This window comes from Oncorhynchus keta, chromosome 35 (genome assembly GCF_023373465.1).
Source record: "Oncorhynchus keta strain PuntledgeMale-10-30-2019 chromosome 35, Oket_V2, whole genome shotgun sequence".
NCBI classification, from domain to species: Eukaryota; Metazoa; Chordata; class Actinopteri; order Salmoniformes; family Salmonidae; genus Oncorhynchus; species Oncorhynchus keta.
The window spans coordinates 72,376,211-72,395,560 of record NC_068455.1 but is presented as its reverse complement, the minus strand read 5'-3'; the positions used below and the strand labels follow the sequence as shown (position 1 = coordinate 72,395,560).

The window sequence follows — 19,350 nt, the reverse complement described above, 5'->3', positions numbered from 1 at the left end:
ACATAGGGGACAGAGATATCTATTGCTCTGACATAGGGGACAGAGATATATATTGCTCTGACATAGGGGACAGAGATATATATTGCTCTGACATAGGGGACAGAGATATCTATTGCTCTGACATAGGGGACAGAGATATATATTGCTCTGACATAGGAGACAGAGATATCTATTGCTCTGACATAGGGGACAGAGATATATATTGCTCTGACATAGGGGACAGAGATATATATTGCTCTGACATAGGAGACAGAGATATCTATTGCTCTGACATAGGGGACAGAGATATATATTGCTCTGACATAGGGGACAGAGATATCTATTGCTCTGACATAGGGGACAGAGATATCTATTGCTCTGACATAGGAGACAGAGATATCTATTGCTCTGACATAGGGGACAGAGATATCTATTGCTCTGACATAGGGGACAGAGATATCTATTGCTCTGACATAGGGGACAGAGATATCTATTGCTCTGACATAGGGGACAGAGATATATATTGTTCTGACATAGGAGACAGAGATATCTATTGCTCTGACATAGGGGACAGAGATATATATTGCTCTGACATAGGAGACAGAGATATCTATTGCTCTGACATAGGGGACAGAGATATCTATTGCTCTGACATAGGGGACAGAGATATCTATTGTTCTGACATAGGATTGCTCTGACAGAGAGATATCTATTGCTCTGACATAGGGGACAGAGATATCTATTGCTCTGACATAGGGGACAGAGATATCTATTGCTCTGACATAGGGGACAGAGATATCTATTGCTCTGACATAGGGGACAGAGATATCTATTGTTCTGACATAGGGGACAGAGATATATATTGCTCTGACATAGGGACAGAGATATATATTGTTCTGACATAGGAGACAGAGATATCTATTGCTCTGACATAGGGGACAGAGATATCTATTGCTCTGACATAGGGGACAGAGATATCTATTGTTCTGACATAGGAGACAGAGATATCTATGGCTCTGACATAGGGGACAGAGATATATATTGCTCTGACATAGGAGACAGAGATATCTATTGCTCTGACATAGGGGACAGAGATATATATTGCTCTGACATAGGAGACAGAGATATCTATTGTTCTGACATAGGGGACAGAGATATATATGGCTCTGACAGGGGACAGAGATATATATGGCTCTGACATAGGTGACAGAGATATCTATTGCTCTGACATAGGGGACAGAGATATATATGGCTCTGACATAGGGGACAGAGATATATATTGCTCTGACATAGGAGACAGAGATATATATGGCTCTGACATAGGGAACAGAGATATATATTGCTCTGACATAGGGAACAGAGATATATATTGCTCTGACAGGTGACAGAGATATATATTGCTCTGACATAGGGGAGAGACATTTTCAGATAATATCTTTGCTACAAATGAAGATGAACAATAGTGGGTAAAGGTTTCATACTTGGAACAGAGGCAGACGGAACGCAGTGGCGCAACTTCTGGCGGTCTCTATGGCGGTCTCTATGGGGGTGCCACAGGATTCAATTCTCAGGCCGACTCTCTTCTCTGTATGCATCAATGATGTCGCTCTCGCTGCTGGTGATTCTTTGATCCACCTCTATGCAGACGACACCATTCTGTATACTTCTGGCCCTTCTTTGGACACTGTGTTAACTAACCTCCAGACAAGCTTCAATGCCATACAACTCTCCCTCCGTGGCCTCCAACTGCTCTTAAATGCAAGTAAAACTAAATGCATGCTCTTCAACCGATCGCTGCCCGCACCTGCCCGCCTGTCCAGCATCACTACTCTGGACGGTTCTGACTTAGAATATGTGGTCAACTACAAATACCTAGGTGTCTGGTTAGACTGTAAACTCTCTTTCCAGACTCACATTAAACATCTCCAATCCAAAAGTTCTCAACTCGCCAACCTGGTTAAATAAACGTGTTCTCAACTAGCCAACCTGGTTAAATAAACATGTTCTCAACTGGCCTACCTGGTTAAATAAAGGTGTTCTCAACTGGCCAACCTGGTTAAATAAACGTGTTCTCAACTAGCCTCCCTGGTTAAATAAACATGTTCTCAACTGGCCTACCTGGTTAAATAAAGGTGTTCTCAACTGGCCTACCTGGTTAAATAAACGTGTTCTCAACTAGCCTCCCTGGTTAAATAAACGTGTTCTCAACTAGCCTCCCTGGTTAAATAAACGTGTTCTCAACTAGCCTCCCTGGTTAAATAAACATGTTCTCAACTAGCCAACATGGTTAAATAAACGTGTTCTCAACTAACCAACCTGGTTAAATAAACGTGTTCTCAACTAGCCAACCTGGTTAAATAAACATGTTCTCAACTAGCCAACCTGGTTAAATAAACGTGTTCTCAACTAGCCAACCTGGTTAAATAAACATGTTCTCAACTGGCCTACCTGGTTAAATAAACATGTTCTCAACTAGCCTCCCTGGTTAAATAAACATGTTCTCAACTAGCCAACATGGTTAAATAAACGTGACATAAATAAAATAAATGAAATAAAACTATCACTGGGGATGTGGGGACATTTCTTCCCTCCCAGTTTTATCATTGGAATGAGATACACAACAAGGCACCGTGTGCTTTAGGACCATGCGGACGCCTCTGAGCGGTCGGCTGTTTGGAGTTTTTATCCGACTGAATACATTTTTTTTTAAATTATAATTATGACCCCCCCCACTTATAAACCAAAGTTGCGCCCCTGGTTTTGTCCAAAAGATTGACCAACCCATCCTATTACATATGAGCTAACTAACAGACCAAATAAACAGAGTCAAGGATCAAGTTTGTGTGTATGTGTGTGTTTCAGTCAACATCCAGCCCGGCAGGTTTGACAATCTACCAGGAGCGCCAGGACGACCAGGAGGCCAGGGACCACCTGGAGCCAGCGGATACAAAGGACCCAAAGGTAAGACTTCCTATTGCACACACACACTGTCCATATCAACTACACACACACACACACACACACACACACACACACACACACACACACACACACACACACACACACACACACACACACACACACACACACAGTCCATATCAACTACACACACACACTGTCCATATCAACTACACACACAGACACACACACACACACTGTCCATATCAACTACACACACACACACACCAGTATAGCTTCCGTCCCTCTCCTCGCCACAACCTGGGCTCGAACCAGGGACCCTCTGTACACATCAACAACAGCCACCCCCGAAGCATCGTAACCTATCGCGCCAATAAAGCTGCAGCCCAACTACTTTAAGGTCTCAGAGCAGGTGAAGTCACCGATTGAAACGCTATTAGCGCGCTCCACCGCTAAGTAGCCATTACACATTGGTTACACACACCCCCTTTTGACCTCCTCCTTTTCCGCAGCGACCAGTGATCCGGGTCAACAGCATCAATGTAACAGTATAGCTTTCGTCCATCCCCTCACCCAAACCCGGACTCAAACCAGGGACCCTCTGCACACAGAGACAACTGACACCCACGAAGCATCGTTCCCCATCACGCCACATAAGCCACAGCCCTTGCAGAGCAAGGGGAACAACTACTTTAAGTTCTCAGAGCGAGTGATCTCACCGATTGAAACGCTATTAGCGCACACCACCGCTAACTAGCTAGCCATTTCACATCGGTTACACACACACACACACACACACACACACACACACACACACACACACACACACACACACACACACTGTCCACATCCACCACACACACACACACACACACACTGTCCACACACACACACACACACACACACACACACACACACACACACACACACACACACACACACACACACACACACACACACACACACACACACACACACACACACAAATCAAATCCAATTTATTTATATAGCCCTTCTTACATCAGCTGTCACAAAGTGCTGTACAGAAACCCAGCCTAAAACCCCAAACAGCAAGCAATGCAGGTGTAGAAGCATGGTGGCTAGGAAAAACTCCCTAGAAAGGCCAAAACCTAGGAAGAGACCTAGAGAGGAACCAGGCTATGAGGGGTGGCCAATCCTCTTCTGGCTGTGCCGGGTGGAGATTATAACAGAACATGGCCAAGATGTTCAAATGTTCATAAATGACCAGCAGGGTCAAATAATAATAATCACAGTTGTCGAGGGTGCAGCAAGTCAGCACCTCAGGAGTAAATGTTAGTTGGCTTTTCATAGCCCATCATTAACAGTATCTCTAACGCTACCGCTGTCTCTAGAGAGTTTAAAACAGCAGGTCTGGGACAGGTAGCACGTCCGGTGGACAGGTCAGGGTTCCATAGCCGCAGGCAGAACAGTTGAAACTGGAGCAGCAGCACGGCCAGGTGGACTGGGGACAGCAAGGAGTCATCATGCCAGGTAGTCCTGAGGCATGGTCCTAGGGCTCAGGTCTTCCGAGAGAGAGAAAGAGAGAGAGCGAGAATTAGAGAGAGCATACTTAAATTCACACAGGACACCGGATAAGACAGGAGAAGTACTCCAAATATAACAGACTGACCCTAGCCCCCCGACACATAAACTACTGCAGCATAAATACTAGAGGCTGAGACAGGGGGGGTCAGGAGACACTGTGGCCCCATCCGAGGACACCCCCGGACAGGGCCAAACAGGCAGGATATAACCCCACCCACTTTGCCAAAGCACAGCCCCCACACCACTAGAGGGATATCTTCAACCACCAACTTACCATCCTGAAACAAGGCCGAGTATAGGCCACAAAGATCTCCGCCACGGCACAACCCAAGGGGGGGCGCCAACCCAGACAGGAAGATCACGTCAGTGACTCAACCCACTCAAGTGACGCACCCCTCCTATGGAAGAGCACCAGTAAGCCAGTGACTCAGCTCCTGTAATAGGGTTAGAGGTAGAGAATCCCAGTGGAGAGAGGGGAACCGACCAGGCAGAGACAGCAAGGGCGGTTCGTTGCTCCAGTGCCTTTCCATTCACCTTCCCACTCCTGGGCCAGACTACACTCAATCATATGACCCACTTAAGAGATGAGTCTTCAGTAAAGACTTAAAGGTTGAGACCGAGTCTGCGTCTCTTACATGGGTAGGCAGACCATTCCATAAAAATGGAGCTCTATAGGAGAAAGCCCTGCCTCCAGCTGTTTGCATAGAAATTCTAAGGATAATAAGAAGGCCTGTGCCTTGTGACCGTAGCGTACGTGTAGGTATGTACGGCAGGACCTAATCTGTACAGCCATTTTACACTATAACTCTCAAACCCAATTCCTTTCCAACACCTCTTAGGTGTGTTTTCATGAAGTTACAAATCAAATAGCCCGATGTCAGGGCAATAAAGCTTTTCTACATCTCTATCCTAAACTCCTTACCTTCATCTTCCTCTGTGGTCCAGGGGAACTGGGTGACTGTAACTGCCTGGGAGGAGGCACCACGGGTGGGGTGGGGGCCCCGGGGGCTCCTGGGTCTGATGGAAGACCTGGTGCCTTCGGCAGAAAGGGCGAAAGCGGAGACCCAGGCATACCCGGTTTCGGAGGACAACCAGGAACACCTGTAAGTTTCCAGTGACCAAAATGTTCTCCAAATAAGTTTTAAAAATGAAGCAGTTGTCTACTCTCTTTCCTCTGTTCAATGTTTACAATTCTCAAACTATGATAGTGTACACTAATGACTTTACAAATCTGAGGTATACTGACAAACTGTGTGATGATAACACCTCTTCTTCTCCCCTCAGGGCCGTGTGGGCGAGAGGGGTTTCTTCGGGCGTAAAGGAGAAAAGGGTGCCTCCTTCTACCCCTCGTTCAGTGGAGGGATCCAGGGTGAACAGGGGGCCCAGGGCCTTCGAGGGCCCCCTGGAAACATGGGCCGACCCGGCAGAGACGGACTTCCTGGGTCCCCCGGACAGCCTGGACCTCCTGTGAGTCACACACACACACACACACACACACACACACACACACACACACACACACACACACACACACACACACACACACACACACACACACCCACACACACACACACCACAACCACAACCACAACCACAACCACAACACACACACACACACAACCACAACCATTTTTATGTCTGTGCCCAGTATAAAATAAGTTAGAGGTAGTTTGGTGAGCCAATGCTGCTAGCAGGTAACCATAGACTTCCAGTCATTGGGCTAACGCTAATTAGCAATTGTGTTAGCGCTTGTTAACAACTTCCTTCAAACTGCACACAGAGACATAACAATGATTTCCACGCGTTCATCTGACTCTGGGGAAGTAGATAAAGGGTCTCATTGTCAAAATCCCCAAGTATCCCTTTTAACAGACATGATCCTCTCCTCAGGCTGATGTTGATGGCTATGGAACCATTGGAGAGAGAGGATTCCCAGGGTTCTCAGGCGCCAAAGGTCGCGCCGGTGAACCTGGAGAGAACGGGATTGGCTACCAGGGTTCCATCGGCTCCCGTGGGTTTCCAGGCGACTCGGGCTTTGCGGGGTTACCAGGGCAACCTGGTTTACCTGGCCCTCCAGGTATGTGCCACTGCAGACACCCAATGAGGGGGAGTGGAGAGAGGGAGAGAGGGAGAGAGGGAAAGGGGGATAATTAGTCAGTTGTACAGCTGAAAGCATTCAAGTGAAATGTGTCTTCTGCATATAGTCCATACAAACTGTCTAACAGATCGACTTCTGAGAATCACTCTTACTTCCCATTGTGTGAACAACACAACGTATTTCTGTACCACAGCCAACCATAAACTACAGGTACAAAGAAAAGCAGCATAATTGGAACATACAGAACAATAAGGAGACATTCTCGCAGCTTGCTACATCTACACGGTTCTCCTCCCAACATTCATTCCCTTTCAGGCAGTTGGTGGGTTTATTAATGGGCGTCATTAATGTGCTTATCCTTCCTCTAGCTAGCTGCTTAATCGATTCACACAGATCAACAGTAATTCATTTACTGTGATTATGCTACTACTGTCTTGTGATTCTTCAATCTCAGAGGAGAGAGAAACTGATATGTTTTGGGAAAAAGGAATACAAGTTGGATGTTAATGTAATGATAATTTAGACGAAGTGTTCAGGAGACTGACAATACCTGATGACAATGACAGGAGTCCTGCTGAAACATTAGGATGTCCTAATATGGAGTCCTGCTGAAACATCAGGATGTCCTAATATGGAGTCCTGCTGAAACATCAGGATGTCCTAATATGGAGTCCTGCTGTAACATTAGGATGTCCTAATATGGAGTCCTGCTGAAACATCAGGATGTCCTAATATGGAGTCCTGCTGTAACATTAGGATGTCCTAATATGGAGTCCTGCTGTAACATTAGGATGTCCTAATATGGAGTCCTGCTGTAACATTAGGATGTCCTAATATGGAGTCCTGCTGTAACATTAGGATGTCCTAATATGGAGTCCTGCTGTAACATTAGGATGTCCTAATGTGGAGTCCTGCTGTAACATTAGGATGTCCTAATATGGAGTCCTGCTGAAACCATAAGATGTCCTAATATGGAGTCCTGCTGAAGAATTAGGATGTCCTAATATGGAGTCCTGCTGTAACATTAGGATGTCCTCATATGGAGTCCTGCTGAAGATTTAGGATTGCCTAATACGGAGTCCTGCTGAAGAATTAGGATTGCCTAATATGGACGCCGTATTTATAAAATCAATAAAGAAACACCATTGGACTCAAATTTGACTAGCTAGCTGACTCTTCTCTGAGACTGAACAACACAAAACCCAACAGCTTTTTGCCACTCATATGAATGAATGTGTGTGTGACTGTTGCTCAAGTTTTCTGACACAATAAAGCTAATGCTAAAAGTTATTTTGAATACAACATGTTATTCTCTTCTGAAAAGAGAGAGAGAAAAAGAGTGCAATGCAAGTACATAAGTAATATGTTTTGTTTTTGTAGTTTAATTAAGTTACTATAAACAGTAGCTACATCATTTTGATAATATCACTTTCTCCCTCTATTTCTCTCCTCTTCCGGAAAACAATAAACTTGGCCAAACATCTCAGAATGATTTTTATTTTGCTTCTACACCTGCATTGCTTGCTGTTTGGGGTTTTAGGCTGGTTTCTGTACAGCACTTTGAGATATCAGCTGATGTACGAAGGGCTATATAAATACATTTGATTTGATTTTACCTTAACTGAATGAGCTGAATCTCTAACCTCTGATTTGCTGATTGTTTGATTTAATTATTTTATTTGGCTAATGCATTGATTGGCTTGACTATATGCAAATGACCTGAATGACCTTGATTGGCTTGCCTTCTACCGTCCTGTCCTCCCATTATCTCTCCCCGTCTCTCTTACTTTCTTTCTATCTTTCTTTATTTCTCTCTCTCTTTCTTTCTTCCCCCTCTTCTTCTCTATATTTTCATCCCTCCATCTCTCTGATCCTGTGCATGTTTGTCTGACCAGGTGACAGCTGTGGGCAAGAGGGGGTTAATGACGCAGAGGGAGGTGAGAAGCTAAAGAGAACTGCCCTGGAGAGAGAAACCCGAGCCCTAGATACAGTCTTTTAGAGCAACTCTTTGAGATTCAGTTTCAATGGCAGCCATTTTGCCACCGGGAGTTCCAAGACAATAGGATTCCATTCTCAGATGGAATGTCATTGTCATGGAACGTTTTGGTGTCAAAATGCATGACAGACAGTTGGCCACGGTACTGTGTACTGTACCTGTGGCTCAGGAGATACTAGATAATCCAGTGGCCACTGTTTGAATGAAACATCCCAACTGCTCAACCATTTGTTCATAATGTCACAGATGGAAGCTCCTTGTTGCACCACATGATTGGGATTCCATTGGGCTTGACTCAGTTGATGATTAACACTTGATGATGGACATGTTGACCAGTGTTGAGTTCCCAGTAGCTCTTGTCCAGGGTGGCTAGCAACAGCAAGCCGCATATGGTTCCCTGGACCAGAGCTACGTTCTGAGCTACATCTCTCTGGTTAGGAGCTTAATGTTCACATGGTTAGGAGCTTAATGTTCCCATGGTTATGAGCTTAATGTTCACATGGTTAGGAGCTTAATGTTCCCATGGTTATGAGCTTAATGTTCCCATGGTTAGGAGCTTAATGTTCCCATGGTTAGGAGCTTAATGTTCACATGGTTAGGAGCTTAATGTTCCCATGGTTATGAGCTTAATGTTCCCATGGTTAGGAGCTTAATGTTCCCATGGTTAGGAGCTTAATGTTCACATGGTTAGGAGCTTAATGTTCACATGGTTAGGAGCTTAATGTTCACATGGTTAGGAGCTTAATGGTCACATGGTTAGGAGCTTAATGTTTCCATGGTTAGGAGCTTAATGTTCACATGGTTAGGAGCTTAATGTTCACATGGTTAGGAGCTTAATGTTCACATGGTTAGGAGCTTAATGTTCACATGGTTAGGAGCTTAATGTTCACATGGTTAGGAGCTTAATGTTCACATGGTTAGGAGCTTAATGTTTCCATGGTTAGGAGCTTAATGTTCACATGGTTAGGAGCTTAATGTTCACATGGTTAGGAGCTTAATGTTCACATGGTTAGGAGCTTAATGTTCACATGCTTAGGAGCTTAATGTTCACATGGTTAGGAGCTTAATGTTCACATGGTTAGGAGCTTAATGTTCACATGGTTCTGAGCTTAATGTTCACATGGTTAGGAGCTTAATGTTCCCATGGTTATGAGCTTAATGTTCCCATGGTTAGGAGCTTAATGTTTCCATGGTTAGGAGCTTAATGTTTCCATGGTTAGGAGCTTAATGGTCCCATGGTTAGGAGCTTAATGTTTCCATGGTTAGGAGCTTAATGTTTCCATGGTTAGGAGCGTAATGGTCCCATGGTTAGGAGCTTAATGTTTCCATGGTTAGGAGCTTAATGTTTCCATGGTTAGGAGCTTAATGTTTCCATGGTTAGGAGCTTAATGTTTCCATGGTTAGGAGCTTAATGTTTCCATGGTTAGGAGCTTAATGGTCACATGGTTAGGAGCTTAATGGTCACATGGTTAGGAGCTTAATGTTTCCATGGTTAGGAGCTTAATGTTTCCATGGTTAGGAGCTTAATGTTTCCATGGTTAGGAGCTTAATGTTTCCATGGTTAGGAGCTTAATGTTTCCATGGTTAGGAGCTTAATGTTTCCATGGTTAGGAGCTTAATGTTTCCATGGTTAGGAGCTTAATGGTCACATGGTTAGGAGCTTAATGGTCCCATGGTTAGGAGCTTAATGTTTCCATGGTTAGGAGCTTAATGTTTCCATGGTTAGGAGCTTAATGTTTCCATGGTTAGGAGCTTAATGTTTCCATGGTTAGGAGCTTAATGGTCCCATGGTTAGGAGCTTAATGTTTCCATGGTTAGGAGCTTAATGGTCACATGGTTAGGTCTTAATGGTCACATGGTTAGGAGCTTAATGTTTCCATGGTTAGGAGCTTAATGGTCACATGGTTAGGTCTTAATGGTCACATGGTTAGGAGCTTAATGTTTCCATGGTTAGGAGCTTAATGTTCCCATGGTTATGAGCTTAATGTTCCCATGGTTAGGAGCTTAATGTTTCCATGGTTAGGAGCTTAATGTTTCCATGGTTAGGAGCTTAATGGTCCCATGGTTAGGAGCTTAATGTTTCCATGGTTAGGAGCTTAATGTTTCCATGGTTAGGAGCTTAATGGTCCCATGGTTAGGAGCTTAATGTTTCCATGGTTAGGAGCTTAATGTTTCCATGGTTAGGAGCTTAATGGTCACATGGTTAGGAGCTTAATGTTTCCATGGTTAGGAGCTTAATGTTTCCATGGTTAGGAGCTTAATGTTTCCATGGTTAGGAGCTTAATGTTTCCATGGTTAGGAGCTTAATGGTCACATGGTTAGGTCTTAATGGTCACATGGTTAGGAGCTTAATGTTTCCATGGTTAGGAGTTTAATGGTCCCATGGTTAGGAGCTTAATGTTTCCATGGTTAGGAGCTTAATGGTCACATGGTTAGGAGCTTAATGGTCCCATGGTTAGGAGCTTAATGTTTCCATGGTTAGGAGCTTAATGGTCCCATGGTTAGGAGCTTAATGTTTCCATGGTTAGGAGCTTAATGGTCACATGGTTAGGAGCTTAATGGTCCCATGGTTAGGAGCTTAATGGTCCCATGGTTAGGAGCTTAATGGTTCCATGGTTAGGAGCTTAATGTTTCCATGGTTAGGAGATTAATGTTTCCATGGTTAGGAGCTTAATGTTCCCATGGTTAGGAGCTTAATGTTTCCATGGTTAGGAGCTTAATGTTCCCATGGTTATGAGCTTAATGTTCCCATGGTTAGGAGCTTAATGTTTCCATGGTTAGGAGCTTAATGTTTCCATGGTTAGGAGCTTAATGGTCCCATGGTTAGGAGCTTAATGTTTCCATGGTTAGGAGCTTAATGTTTCCATGGTTAGGAGCTTAATGGTCCCATGGTTAGGAGCTTAATGTTTCCATGGTTAGGAGCTTAATGTTTCCATGGTTAGGAGCTTAATGGTCACATGGTTAGGAGCTTAATGTTTCCATGGTTAGGAGCTTAATGTTTCCATGGTTAGGAGCTTAATGTTTCCATGGTTAGGAGCTTAATGTTTCCATGGTTAGGAGCTTAATGGTCACATGGTTAGGTCTTAATGGTCACATGGTTAGGAGCTTAATGTTTCCATGGTTAGGAGTTTAATGGTCCCATGGTTAGGAGCTTAATGTTTCCATGGTTAGGAGCTTAATGTTTCCATGGTTAGGAGCTTAATGTTTCCATGGTTAGGAGCTTAATGTTTCCATGGTTAGGAGCTTAATGGTCCCATGGTTAGGAGCTTAATGTTTCCATGGTTAGGAGCTTAATGGTCACATGGTTAGGAGCTTAATGGTCCCATGGTTAGGAGCTTAATGGTCCCATGGTTAGGAGCTTAATGGTTCCATGGTTAGGAGCTTAATGTTTCCATGGTTAGGAGCTTAATGTTTCCATGGTTAGGAGCCTAATGGTCCCATGGTTAGGAGCTTAATGTTTCCATGGTTAGGAGCTTAATGGTCCCATGGTTAGGAGCTTAATGGTCCCATGGTTAGGAGCTTAATGTTTCCATGGTTAGGAGCTTAATGTTTCCATGGTTAGGAGCTTAATGTTTCCATGGTTAGGAGCTTAATGGTCCCATGGTTAGGAGCCTAATGGTCCCATGGTTAGGAGCTTAATGGTCCCATGGTTAGGAGCTTAATGTTTTCATGGTTAGGAGCTTAATGGTTCCATGGTTAGGTGCTTTCAGTGGCAGTGCACTACTTTACTCCTTCTGCTCCAATCAGAGTTGCTGGCGCATTAAGCAATGACCTTAATAATACCAAGTTGGAGGGGGGACTACGATGGCGGGAAGCCAATCAGACCTTAATAATACCAAGTTGGAGGGGGGACTACGATGGCGGGAAGCCAATCAGACCTTAATAATACCAAGTTGGAGGGGGGACTACGATGGCGGGAAGCCAATCAGACCTTAATAATACCAAGTTGGAGGGGGGACTACGATGGCGGGAAGCCAATCAGACCTTAATAATACCAAGTTGGAGGGGGGACTACGATGGCGGGTAGCCAATCAGACCTTAATAATACCAAGTTGGAGGGGGGACTACGATGGCGGGAAGCCAATCAGACCTTAATAATACCAAGTTGGAGGGGGGACTACGATGGCGGGAAGCCAATCAGACCTTAATAATACCAAGTTGGAGGGGGGACTACGATGGCGGGAAGCCAATCAGACCTTAATAATACCAAGTTGGGGGGGGACTACGATGGCGGGAAGCCAATCAGACCTTAATAATACCAAGTTGGAGGGGGGACTACGATGGCGGGAAGCCAATCAGACCTTAATAATACCAAGTTGGAGGGGGGACTACGATGGCGGGAAGCCAATCAGACCTTAATAATACCAAGTTGGAGGGGGGGCTACGATGGCGGGAAGCCAATCAGACCTTAATAATACCAAGTTGGAGGGGGGACTACGATGGCGGGTAGCCAATCAGACCTTATGACATTATTCAAATAATACCAAAGGAAAGACATTCAGTTACGTACTAAATGTCAATCACTTTTAACAGGCCATGACTATTATCATTGGTTTAATCAATAATTTAATACTTTTAAATCAACACACTGACATTATATCCTCACCATCATCTAACAGAATCATTATCACATCACTGCAAATCAATAAACAAACATGAAGTCTTAACGAATAACAGTAATGTGTTACAGTGATGACCAATATGGATGTATAATCTTCCGGTGGTATTGTACCAGTTTTACTGAGACATAGAGGGCTTTACTCCAGTGTGTGTGTGTTAACCGTGTTCTGACTGACTGTTACTAGGGCTGACGCTACCATGTCGTCTACCTGGTGAGGATGGAAACCCAGGCCTTCCCGGAATACCTGGAAGACGAGGTAACAAACAGACTTCATCACCATGGCAACACTTCCTGTTTTGTCATTTGACAATTGTTTTTTACACAGAGGTTGGCAATGTGTGTGTGTGTGTGTGTGTGTGTGTGTGTGTGTGTGTGTGTGTGTGTGTGTGTGTGTGTGTGTGTGTGTGTGTGTGTGTGTGTGTGTGCGCGCATGTAGGTCCCAAGGGCGAGCCAGGTTTCCCAGGTGGTCCCGGTCGTCCCGGTTTTGACGGAGGGAAGGGAGAGAGAGGAGACCCAGGTTACGGGGGCCAGCCTGGGCCACAAGGTAAAAACCCAGCTATTGTTGCCCCTCCTGTTTGACCTTATCACCATTCAACACTCTTTTCCTTTCCAACATGACCATCTACTAACCATCTACTGATCATTCACTGATCATCTACTGACCCTGTACTGACCATCATCTGACCATCAACTGACCATCCACTGACCACTGATATCTATGGTCCATTGTTGATATTTATAGTATATGACTTCTGGTTAGACTGGCTAGAATGGCCTTTAGTGTCTGCTAAATGGCATAAATAATAGTGATAGTAAAGATGTATGGAATTCAACCAACTCTATCCTCATCCTCCCTCCCTCCCAGGTTTCCCTGGCCCCAGAGGAGATGCGGGTGGCCCAGGTATCCCAGGCGAGGGTCGTCCAGGGGCCCCAGGGAAGAACGGGCTCCCGGGGCGGCCAGGGGGGAAGGGCCGGCCGGGGGAGGTGCTGGGGTCCTCAACAGGGCTCCCTGGAACACCTGGGTTCCCAGGTGGACCAGGAGACAAGGGAGAGCCAGGAGCATCAGGACTTCCTGGAGGATCAGGTGGGTCTCAGCATGATAACTACCTAATCATCTAATGAATACCCCTTCAGGAACCAATACAATGTCTATGTAACCAGCCATCTATCTGTCTGTATCATGCTTGAAGGTAAGACCCAGATGCAGACCACGTCGAGTTAACCACCGTTTAATAATCCAACAGGTAATAGACAGGTCGAGGGCAGGCAGGCTCAGGGTCAGTAAACCAGAGGTTGGGGCAACGGTTACCTGACGGCAGGCAGGCTCAGGGTCAGGCAGAGAGGGCAGGCAGGGGTCAGTAAACCAGAGGTTGGGGCAACGGTTACCTGACGGCAGGCAGGCTCAGGGTCAGGCAGAGAGGGCAGGCAGGGGTCAGTAAACCAGAGGTTGGGGCAACGGTTACCTGACGGCAGGCAGGCTCTGGGTCAGTCAGAGTGGTCAGGCAGGGGTCAGTAAACCAGAGGTTGGGGCAACGGTTACCTGACGACAGGCAGGCTCAGAGTCAGGCAGAGAGGGCAGGCAGGGGTCAGTAAACCAGAGGTTGGGGCAACGGTTACCTGACGGCAGGCAGGCTCTGGGTCAGTCAGAGTGGTCAGGCAGGGGTCAGTAAACCAGAGGTTGGGGCAACGGTTACCTGACGACAGGCAGGCTCAGAGTCAGGCAGAGAGGGCAGGCAGGGGTCAGTAAACCAGAGGTGGGGCAACGGTTACCTGACGGCAGGCAGGCTCAGGGTCAGGCAGAGAGGGCAGGCAGGGGTCAGTAAACCAGAGGTTGGGCAACGGTTACGTGACGGCAGGCAGGCTCAGGGTCAGTCAGAGTGGTCAGGCAGACGGGCTTAGAGTCAGGACAGGCATGGGTCAATACCAGGAGGGCGAGAAAAAGAGAGACTGGGGAAAAGTAGGTGCTAAGACAAAAAAAACGTTGTTTGACTTGAACAAACAAGAGGAAGTGCCACAGACAGACAGAAAATACAGGTAGAAATACCCAGGGGATAACGGGGAAGATGGACGACAGCTGGAGGGGGGTGGAGACAATCACAAGGACAGGTGAAACAGATCAGGGTGTGACAGTTAGTCTGTCTGTCTGTCACTCTATGAAAGCGCTGTAAACTACCTACAACTTCAAAGCCTTCATAAAGCCTTTAAAATGCCCAAATAGATGCTTCACATATTATTTAGTTGGGATGTTTCTTTGTGGCTCTGTCTATCTGTGCTGTATGTTCCTGTGGGCCCTGCTGTATGTTCCTGTGGGCCCTGCTGTATGTTCCTGTGGGCCCTGCTGTATGTTCCTGTGGGCCCTGCTGTATGTTCCTGTGGGCCCTGCTGTATGTTCCTGTGGGCCCTGCTGTATGTTCCTGTGGGCCCTGCTGTATCTTACCTTGTGTCCCATATTATCCCAGGTTTTGATGGTCGGTCGGGTATTCCCGGAGCTAAGGGTGAGCGCGGTACGGATGGCTACCCCGGAACTCTAGGTCTTCCCGGACTTCCTGGAGACAGAGGCAATGGATTTCCCGGTCCTGCTGGACCAGCCGGAAGCAAAGGATTTCCTGGTTCTCCAGGTGAGAGTCGGAACTCAGAACGCTGACTAATTGAAACCCAGTAGGAATTTTGTCCAGAATGTTTGGGAATGTTGTCATTAATTCATTGAATCCATTTATTCCAGCTCCCAGATATCTTCTACTTGTTGTTTTTCCTTTTAGCCCACAGAGAAAACACACAGACCCACTCCTACTTTTAGCCCACAGAGAGAACACACAGAGACTCTCTCCTCCTTTTAGCCCACAGAGAGAACACACAGAGACTCTCTCCTACTTTTAGCCCACAGAGAGAACACACAGAGACTCTCTCCTACTTTTAGCCCACAGAGAGAACACACAGAGACTTTCTCCTCCTTTTAGCCCACAGAGAGAACACACAGAGACTCTCTCCTCCTTTTAGCCCACAGAGAGAACACACAGAGACTCTCTCCTCCTTTTAGCCCACAGAGAGAACACACAGAGAGACTCGTTCCTCCTTTTAGCCCACAGAGAGAACACACAGATACTCTATCCTCCTTCATGCCTTTGTTGATTGTGAAGGCTCCCCACCAATCCTCTCCTTCATAGATATGTTCTCTCTATTTCCTGACCTTCAGTTTGCTTGCCTGTAAATCCACTGGTTGCCTGTTTGTGATCTCCATCACCAAAAGCATCTCCTCACCCTCTTTCTCTCTTCACCATCATCTCCATCCATCCTATCATCCTTCCATCTCTCTCTTTTTGGTGTTGGGTCTCTCCCTAAGCTGTCAAGGTGAGCTACTCCCTTCCATTCATCCCTCCATCCCTCACTCCATCTCAGACCACTTCTCTATCTCAGAACAACCCCCCTCGCCCCCCTCTGCCCATCTCACCACCTCTCAATGCTCCTTTGGAATGTCACATTTTGGAACAACCTGCGTCTGGAACTCCCGACGGATCTAAACCCAGAGCATTTGAGTCCAAAGAAAGATATGGAGAAATTGTAGTTTGAAACCCTGACTAAACTTAACTAAAGCAGGTGTGTGTGTCGCTGTAACATTGATAAGCTTGTGTGAACCCTTGACCCCATCTTAGCTATCCAACCCACTCACCTAAAACGTTGAGCCTAGAAGCCTGTTCTAGAAAACAGCAACCATATAGGGCTTTCTAGAAACTTCTAGAAGACAGCAACCACGGAAGCTTGTTCTAGAAACGTGTAGAAGACAGCAACAACAGAAGGCTTTCTAAAAACTTCCAGAAGACAGCAACCATAGAAGGCTTTCTAGAAACTTCCAGAAGACAGCAACCACGGAAGCTTGTTCTAGAAACATGTAGAAGACAGCAACAACAGAAGGCTTTCTAAAAACTTCCAGAAGACAGCAACCATAGAAGGCTTTCTAGAAACTTCCAGAAGACAGCAACCACGGAAGCTTGTTCTAGAAACATGTAGAAGACAGCAACAACAGAAGGCTTTCTAAAAACTTCCAGAAGACAGCAACCATAGAAGGCTTTCTAGAAACTTCCAGAAGACAGCAACCACAGAAGGCTTTCTAGAAACTTCCAGAAGACAGCAACCATTGAAGGCTTTCTAGAAACTTCCAGAAGACAGCAACCACAGAAGGCTTTCTAGAAACTTCCAGAAGACAGCAACCACAGAAGGCTTTCTAGAAACTTCCAGAAGACAGCAACCACAGAAGGCTTTCTAGAAACTTCCAGAAGACAGCAACCACAGAAGGCTTTCTAGAAACTTTGAGAAGACAGCAACCACAGAAGACTTTCTAGAAACTTTGAGAAGACAGCAACCATAGAAGGCTTTCTAGAGTGTATTTATGTGTTTGAGCTATCTAATTTTACTCTGAAATTGCACTTGAGTGTACAGTATATATTTTATCATAAACATTGGCATGATCATTTTTTCATCCCTTGATAAGATATTTTACTGGTTACAGTCAAATATGTTAACTAGAGGTAATACTTTATACCCATGTGCCTATTCTACATTTTAATTCATTCATTCAGCAACCTGAACCCTTATGTACAATTGCATCTTAAACTACGACAGAAAAGAATGTAACTGGACATGCCTTCTGTGTGTCGGCTCATACTGTATGTTTCATTCTGAATAATCAAAATCCTTTTCATTGTAATTTTGATACTGCATATTACAATAGTACTGCTTATGGACAGCAAGGTATGTTGTGTTTCTGACAGTACAATAAAGGTAAGTTGTGTTTCTGACAGCATGTTACAATGTTATATTCATGTAATGTTTCTATATTTGTATTTATCAGCATTTCTCCCTCCCTTTTTGAATGTCATGGAATGTACTCCTTTGATTCCCAGAGGAAAGTGTTCTGCCTGACTGTGTCCTCCCGATCCCCACCCAGGCTACCCCGGTTTAAAAGGAGCCAGAGGTGACACGGGCTTCCCAGGCCCAACTGGGAGGAAGGGACAACCAGGACAACCAGGAGGGGATGGATCATCAGGACTCAGGGGCCTTCTGGGACCACCGGGCCCCGGGGGAAGAAACGGCATCCCTGGGGGACCAGGAAGGAAGGGTAAAGGGGGATACTTATTATCAATTAAAGATCCATAGCTAACTTCCTATAGCCTTAATAGCCGTACATTTTCTATTAAAGCCATACGTGAGGAAGGGGGGAAATCTTCAACACACATCTACAGCTGGTTACAGTAACTTCCTGGTCAGGGTAAATGACTGTCTATTCAGTGTACTACTTTTGAATAGATGGGACTTTCTAGAGATAAGCAGGACCTGTACACACTATTCCTCCATCTTTATTTGGCAAAAACAGTTACAACGCTTCGATGCAAAAGTAGATCTTTGTCAGATCCACTATAGGCATTTTTAAACATCTTTGTTTTCCCCACTCACAGGCGAGAGCGGTTACCCTGGACTGGTAGGTTTCCCCGGAATGCCTGGTAACCCTGGAAGACCTGGTGGACCAGGAGGTAAAGGAGCTCCGGGGTTCTCAGGAAAAGACGGCCTGCCCGGTGACTTCGGAGCGCCAGGACCTAAAGGTACAGGATTGGGAATGACAGAATCAATGGAATGATGGGAAGAGCGTGGATAGGGTCTGACAGTTCATCATTCTGGTCTGACATAATGAATAGTCTTGACAGTTCATCATTCTGCTCTGACAGTTCATCATTCTGCTCTGACAGTTCATCATTCTGCTCTGACAGTTCATCATTCTGGTCTGACATTTCATCATTCTGCTCTGACATATTGAATAGTCTGACAGTTCATCATTCTGCTCTGACATAATGAATAGTCTTGACAGTTCATCATTCTGGTCTGACATAATGAATAGTCTTGACAGTTCATCATTCTGGTCTGACATAATGAATAGTCTTGACAGTTCATCATTCTGCTCTGACATAATGAATAGTCTTGACAGTTCATCATTCTGGTCTGACATAATGAATAGTCTTGACAGTTCATCATTCTGGTCTGACATAATGAATAGTCTTGACAGTTCATCATTCTGGTCTGATAGTTCATCATTCTGGTCTGAAATAATGAATAGTCTTGACAGTTCATCATTCTGGTCTGATAGTTCATCATTCTGGTCTGAAATAATGAATAGTCTTGACA

At 45.3% G+C, this 19,350-nt stretch overlaps 1 protein-coding gene and 1 long non-coding RNA gene across 2 annotated transcripts in view; one reads left to right on the top strand and one right to left on the bottom strand.

Annotated features, from left to right (window-relative positions):
* Window positions 1-19,350, top strand: part of LOC118379494 (collagen alpha-6(IV) chain-like) — a 143,637-nt gene that overhangs the window by 80,856 nt on the left and 43,431 nt on the right. Inside the window, exons 17-26 of the mRNA XM_052497667.1 lie at window positions 2,842-2,940; window positions 5,410-5,567; window positions 5,749-5,931; window positions 6,355-6,541; window positions 13,364-13,435; window positions 13,616-13,723; window positions 14,045-14,263; window positions 15,639-15,797; window positions 18,122-18,292; window positions 18,630-18,773. Coding sequence (XP_052353627.1) covers window positions 2,842-2,940; window positions 5,410-5,567; window positions 5,749-5,931; window positions 6,355-6,541; window positions 13,364-13,435; window positions 13,616-13,723; window positions 14,045-14,263; window positions 15,639-15,797; window positions 18,122-18,292; window positions 18,630-18,773 — 1,500 coding nt within the window. The remainder of the gene's footprint in view (window positions 1-2,841; window positions 2,941-5,409; window positions 5,568-5,748; window positions 5,932-6,354; window positions 6,542-13,363; window positions 13,436-13,615; window positions 13,724-14,044; window positions 14,264-15,638; window positions 15,798-18,121; window positions 18,293-18,629; window positions 18,774-19,350) is intronic.
* LOC127916188 (uncharacterized) lies at window positions 11,725-13,322 on the bottom strand. Its single transcript, XR_008093754.1, has 3 exons — window positions 12,807-13,322; window positions 12,596-12,754; window positions 11,725-12,542 (listed from the first exon to the last, which is right to left on the bottom strand). It is a non-coding gene; the product is annotated as an uncharacterized LOC127916188 (long non-coding RNA).